This window comes from Nanorana parkeri, unplaced genomic scaffold, assembly GCF_000935625.1.
Source record: "Nanorana parkeri isolate BGI_ZX_2015 unplaced genomic scaffold, ASM93562v1 scaffold132, whole genome shotgun sequence".
NCBI classification, from domain to species: Eukaryota; Metazoa; Chordata; class Amphibia; order Anura; family Dicroglossidae; genus Nanorana; species Nanorana parkeri.
Window position 1 is genome coordinate 968876 of NW_017306400.1, and position 7088 is coordinate 975963.

At 37.2% G+C, this 7088-nt stretch overlaps 1 protein-coding gene across 1 annotated transcript in view; it reads right to left on the reverse strand.

Annotated features, from left to right (window-relative positions):
• Positions 1 to 5993, reverse strand: part of LOC108784922 (dynein heavy chain 3, axonemal-like) — an 899093-nt gene extending 893100 nt beyond the window's left edge. Inside the window, exons 1-2 of the mRNA XM_018553871.1 lie at positions 5964 to 5993; positions 5016 to 5107 (exon numbers count right to left, since the gene is read on the reverse strand). Of these exons, the coding sequence (XP_018409373.1) occupies positions 5016 to 5107; positions 5964 to 5993 (122 nt within the window). The remainder of the gene's footprint in view (positions 1 to 5015; positions 5108 to 5963) is intronic.
• Positions 5994 to 7088: the final 1095 nt, after the last annotated feature.

Consider the following 7088-nt stretch of genomic DNA (forward strand, 5'->3'; position numbering starts at 1 on the left):
ACATACGTTTTGCAATCTTTTCTGTAGCTTGTGACCAGCACACTTTATCTCTATGGAAAACTACAACAAATTTATCACTATTTAGTAGCATATTATTTCTATAAGGTGACCTCACCAGGCACAAGGACATTCTTTACAACTGGAGGAAAAGATAATTTACTGCATACAGAAATATCCCCAGTGGCACACTTTCAGCAACAAAAACATGACAAAAGGGTTTAAGCATTCCCTAGATTTGAATTTAAATACAGTATACTTTAACAATATGTTTTCAGCATATCATGGGTTGTATTAAAGTTTTGCTCCGAATAAAATTAGGGAACAATTAACATCCATGTCAGGTTGTTTTTGGGAGGTTGTTTTTTTGATTGGTTGGGTTTTTTGCCGTCTGTGTTGGGAAGATTTTCTTCTTTACTTCCTACTATTTCAGTTCAAGTGACAACTCGAAATTTCAGCTCAAATGGACATCAGAACATAGAGCATAGGAAAAACTCCCTAGAAGGGGCACAGACAACAATAAAAACCGGAGAGTGGTCCAAATTCTTTCCTACTTTGTCCAAAGGGCTATGACGAACTAAGATGTCAAGATATGGTATAAAAATAGTAGGGTCTACAAAGGGTAAAGTTTCTATTTGAGTTAAGTAATTTACACAACTGCATGTAGGATTTATTTAGGCTTATGAAGAACATTTCGGCAGTATATGCATGTGATCATCAGTCTTTACCCTCGTTGTGAATGCTTTACACACTCTGCCAGCATATTTTCCCTGATTTCAACAATGTGCAATGATGCTTTAGCTCTGTTGACCCTGTGGTGAATAGATATCAACACAAACATATCATAAAGACCAGCTTGAATGTTCAAAAGGCCATAGGTCACATTTTTATTTTTTGGGGTCTTTACATGGACTGACAAGAGAAACACTCTATCCTTAAAATGACATTAGTTTGCTAATATAATTTTTGTTGTCAAATAGCTTAAGCTACTAGGAATACAAGTTTGGTAATTACATTTTTGTCAAATAGCTTAAGTTACTAGAATGCAGTTTTTAGATCACAATATAATGTAATTTAGACAACTGTATGTGTTAAAGAACACCCTAGGCAACAAGAAAATCAGTTATTGAACTGCTATCAACTAAGAATTACAGCAGAGCTAGGAAAGAACCTGCCAAAATAGAAATATGAGAGACATATTAGAGGGTGAAAGGTCACCTGAAGTCTGGTAGTTGCAATTTTCAACTACCTGAGCATATACACATAATGCTGATGTCTAGGTGTGCAGTTTGTGAGGTTCATAAGCAGTTGATAAGGACATAGAAGAAACATACAAGTGAAAGCTGAAAAATAAATAAGCTCACCACACCCACTACAATCTCACAGTTCACGTTTTTCTCTTTTTTTTTTTTTAGATCTACCAACAACTTTGTAGTGCAAGGGCCTGTCTGGATACAGATTGGTTGGATAGTTTAGATAGATCCTTACAAAACATAGATTTTTCAGTCTGATTAGGTATATTCAATAGAGGTGTGTTGAAAGAGACATTGAGCTTATGATCACAGCAGTACCAAAGAAATATACAAGCAGTCCCTGAGTTACATACATCCGACTTACATATGACTCCTACTTACAAACAGAGACTATTACTGTACAGCAGTGGTCGTTGTAATGCTACCGCGCTCGTGGTGACGAGGAGAGCCAGCCTTTTTGGGTCTGGTTTGTAGTACTGTACGCACATTACAGGAAATTGGGTCTTGTTAGACATGCAGATTAGGGGTGCCCACCTCTTCTTCGGGGTCACTGTGAGGTTTTTACTGCTGTCTGTATCCTCATTAGAAAGATTTAATCTCACTTTCTGTCCTTGAGACAATAGGTGAATAGTGAAAGGAAATCTACCCCTAGGAAGGGAAATTCACTCCAGTAAGAGTGATCATGGGAAAAAAAAGTATATCTACTGAAGCTTTAACTCCTATCCTTGCTTCCACGACAACCCAAAATTTTCAAATCCAATCGTCACAAGGACAGAAAGTGAGGTGAAATCGTCTGCACAGGGGTACACACAGCAAAACAAACTTTACATGGGGTAAACCCTTCCCTATGCTGTCCAAAACAAAAAACATTTTGGCTGGAATTGCACTTAAAAAATGTACCTGTTCCAACTTGCATACAAATTCAACTTAAGAACAAACCTACAGTCCCTATCTTGTTTGTAACCCGGGGATTGCCTGTACTCAATCCTTAATTATGTTATTATATGAAGCACTGTGTACTTCTATTCTATGGCTTGAGAAATACCAGTTTGGTTCCTGGATTTTTGCCTAAGAGTCCTAATGGAAATTTTCTTGTTTCACCAGAGTATATTTATTAGTCAGCTGGCTGTTTGCCAATGTGTCACCATTCACGTACAGTCACTCTGTAACCTGCAATAATCAAGAATAAAACTGTTCCACCATCAATTCAGTATTGTTTATAAAAGCATGACACTTTTTATTGCGACACACATTCAAACACCTATGCTTTTGTTTTCAACATTACATTAAAGAGGTTGTTAGCAGTTATAAACCCAAAGACTATAAATCTCAGTTGTAATACATTAATATATGTTTTACCTGTCTTTTAAAATTGCACACATAATTATTGTGTTTATGTTGACTAGAAGAAAGGAAACCTTGCCAAACATAAACCGCTGATTCGAAACACTACACCAGCTTAAGATGTGAAATACTTTGTCGTAGCCAGGGCTGTCAAGAAGAACAAAAAAATCTCCTTTTGCAGGAAATTTTGATTACAGCAAGACTTAAAAATGAAATTGCTTTGGTAAACATCCAACTCAATATGCCAGACACTGTATATATTGCTGCTAAACAGACAATGTATATATGCTGCTAAAATGTAATAATAATGAATATAAATGATGTACTAGGAGAGTGCATACAGGGTTTATGATATGCTCAAGCTGTGGTGAGGGACTCCACCACAAGTGTTGACAACTGGCTGGAAGACCACACGTGCCTGATTGGAGGTGGGCACTCTCTGCTGTCTCCAGCAACCTTTTACTAAGTAATTGTGCTGATGGTGCCTACTCACGTTAGAAGGTTTTTTTTATATGCAGAAAGTGTGTGTTACCTTTATTGAGACTTTGTATTATCTGTTTAAAAAGGGAATGCAAGTAAAGCTGGCCACACACCTTACAATTTATCTGCAGATTTTCTGTGGTCAGATGGAAAAGGTGCAACAGATTCGTCCATCTACACTTAACTGTGTGGATGAAGTAATCTCCACCTGGGCCATCTGTTGCACTTTTCCCATCTGACCACAGAAAATCTGCAGATAAATTGTAAGGTGTATGGGCACCTTAAGATAAACCCCTAAAAGAGAGTCTGTCAGTTTGGCAATTCAGGGAAAATTACATCATTATCTTAAAGACTTTAAAGACCCAGTTATACTCACCTTTGCATTGCTATCTCAAAACCCCTACCTCCATTTCAGCACTGAAATGGAATTTTCAGACCGAAACCAAAAAAAACAAATATTTGTCAGGCCGAAACTGACAATTATTTATTCTAACCTTTTAAAAAAATGTTTTTAATATTTAATTTTTATTCATTTTTTTAACTTTACTGTTGGGAGCTCTAGGGAAATATCAAGGGTCTGTTTAGAATTCCCCTTTTAAAATAGAAAAAAAGAAAAAACATCTCTTTTTCTGCAGCCCCTGTTACAAATTAACAGGAACCCTCTATACTCCTGTCCATTCATAAACTTTGGATATAAAGTAGTATCAGTTACTATGTCCACAATCATGAATGAACAAGAAGTGATGTAGAGCGCTTCCAATTCATTCATAATTAGGGACACAGTAAACATACTATGTCCTCAATTATTTACAAACACTCAACGATCAGCTGATCCTTGAGTGCTTGTACTCCGCTCTCCATCCTGACTCGCTGTCACAGGAGGCTGAGCAAGTGGTGCAGGAAGGTGCGCTCAGCCACCTGTGATATGGCTTCCAGCTGACTCCTCCCCTGCAATGCTGGCATGGCCTTCCTCGACAGCTGACTCTTCCCCACACCGCTTTCCATCCTGATCTGTCACAGGTGCCTGAGCGGGGTTGTGCGGGAGGAGAGCTCGGCCTCCTGTGACACGTTCACAGCACTCTCCTGAGTGCTTCTCTCATCCCTGCTGGACACTGCTCTGCGTCAGAGGGGACACAGAGCAGCACCCACCAGGGAGAAGAGAAACCAGGGATGCACCGCAATTTCAGCCAAAAAAATTCTACTTTATTCATTTTTCCTAAAGTGTTATTTTAGACAATATGTTTGGGCGGCTGAAATTTTGGTGCATACCTAATTTGAGCCACTGAGAAATATGCATCATGTAACCATATAGGATGGTGTTAAATCATCCTTTCTGTGTGACATTTTGTTTTTAGGTGCCTGGCTGCTTAGACTAAACAATAAAACATCATGGAAGGAGGCCACATGCTTCTCCATATCCAGAAGCATTGGTTATTTGTGGCCTCTATGATGCAGGAAGTAGTGGCCTGGCAGCACTGTGAAGGAGAGTATAAATGTGTCAGGGGGTGGACTAGCAAGAGACTTTGTTACTTGTCACTAAATGGTTACTCTCACATTTTCTATTATTATTTATTTTTCTGAAAGCTTTGAAAATACTTTGCTCTTATAGAACAAGAGTGAGTCCCAAATGGAGCGTATATATTCCTGGTATCCTACAGTTCAATGCTTGCACCTGGCCACTGAGACTCATGCATTTTTTTATTGGAATACCAGAGTGTTTGCCTGATCTAGATTTGAAGCTGAAACCAAGCCTTCAGGGTGTGCCAATCCAAAGGCTAGCCAGCAGAGAAAAGCACTAGGCACAAAGGTACATGGAGTCCCACTGAAATGGCACCAAACAATGTTACTGGCTGGTGTTTTTTTTTACCAAGGTAGTATAAAAAAAAAAAAGGTATTGATATTGACAAATTGTTGAAGTACACTCATGAAGTTTGTTCCTACCTCACATGCCTATGGAATTTCTCCTCCTTGAATGGTACAGCTCGAGTGAAAGCTCCATGTTGTAAAAGTTTTGGTTTCTCATTGCATCCTCTCTGAAATGTAAAGGAAAATTATTTTTAAACAGTCCGACTCATTTCCATTGCATATTTTAAAAAAATTGCCTTGAGAAGCTATCTAAACAAGTACACTGAAAAAAGGCAACACTTTGACTTCAACATTTTATTAACAGGCCCCATAGATTATTCACCAAAGAAAACATACAGTATGTATTCATTGCAGACAGAAGAGTGTACAATTGAGAAACCAGGTACAGGGGAAAAAAAAACATTTTAAAAAGTAAGCTATATTAGATAGAATGTTTATTTGTTTTAACTATTTATTCATGAAAAAATGCACTCATAAGGTACAAAATCTGTGCCCCTGTTTGAAATCTCTCCTTACTTGCTACCCTAGTGAAAACATTTTCACTGGGACAGGAAATAAATAGAAATCTCCTAAGATTGATCACAGACATCTCTAAAAAAAAAAACTAGAGAGGTCTAAGCTTTTCCCCTTGCTGTCCAAAATCTAAAAAAATTAAAATAAAATAATTTGGCTGAAGGTAACTCAACTCCCTGTTATTACCCAAGAGTGCTTAGTTATTCCCACTGACTGTAGATATAACTATATATTTTGAACAGGAAGGATATAGAAAAACATTTTACTTAGCTGGTATATTTGGAATGGAAGCACCCCTGTTGGTTAGATTTCAAGCAGCTCAATGAGGAATGGAGATCGCTCATAGTGTAGGCTAAGGGGAATAGATATGTAAATATCCAGGGATATGAGACTTATCCAACTTTGAAGAGCAGACTGAGGAGCAGGCATTTAGGGAATGTTTCTTTGTTGATGAAACATGTAAGCTCTGGAGAGTGAGATGCTCCATATACACCAAAGGCTGGCTAGTACACAGCAGCTTAGCAGGATTATGAAATTCATACTTAACTGTATAGGGATTCAAGCTGCAGAAACCAGCCAAGACTAATTCTCCTTGGATAGATTCACTATCCATAAAAAAATTGTTTACATATGTATACTGACACAATAGGAGACTGCATTGTGCATCTAGGTGTTTCTAACTAATATCAAGCCTTAAAAAAGAACTGCATACATTGGAGAACACTTATCTCAGCAAAAACATTGTCAATAATGCAGAGGCTCTGGGTGATCTGCTCACTACATAGGTCTAAGACTAGCAATTTGCTGTTAAATTTCACTGGATAAGGTACTTTGCTTATAAAAAATATTATATTCACTTTTATGTCTCTCTGACCTTTGTGTGTAACCAAAGATATGTGCTCTTTGGAACTGCAGCAGAGTTATAGCACTTAAATCCCTAGTGCTTTCAAAGGGGACTTTCATGTACAATGCCATCAGCTATGGTGCATTCAGAATATGCCTAGAAATCAAAAACAATACTTGTGCTCTGTAGTTTGCTTATGCCTTCAGAAAATCCACCACAGGGCAAAACAGGTCATATGGTGTGTTGAAATAATTTTCAGTCATTTTAATGCTTCCAAGTTTCATAAAAAGTAAAATGAAGTAAACTAGCTATATCAAAATGTATTCTACAAAATGTTAGCTTTGCTGTTACATTTTACACAAAGGCAATCTAAAATAGTTTTCTTTCGTTATTTTGAGATGAAATTGCTCTTTATAAAATAGTCAGACGATAAGCCAGTGCTTATTTTACAGCAACTTCTAAAAAAAATCTGGACCAGTTTAATTAAGCAGATTGTTAAAACATTTGTTTAAACAATATATTAATATATTATACAGTGTAATGCAATAGACCACATCATTTTTAAAGGATTGAAAGGCTTTCTGGCATATTGTAAAAACAGGAAACAATTATGTCATATTGTCATGAAAACATCATACTTTTGGGTAAAAAAAAAAGCAAACACACATATAACTGGGACACACTTTTGCAGGCATAGACTAAAGACAGAGGAAAAGCCAGTATTACCAGTTAATGTTATTATTATGATTATTATACAGGATTTATATAGCGCCAACAGTTTACACAGCGCT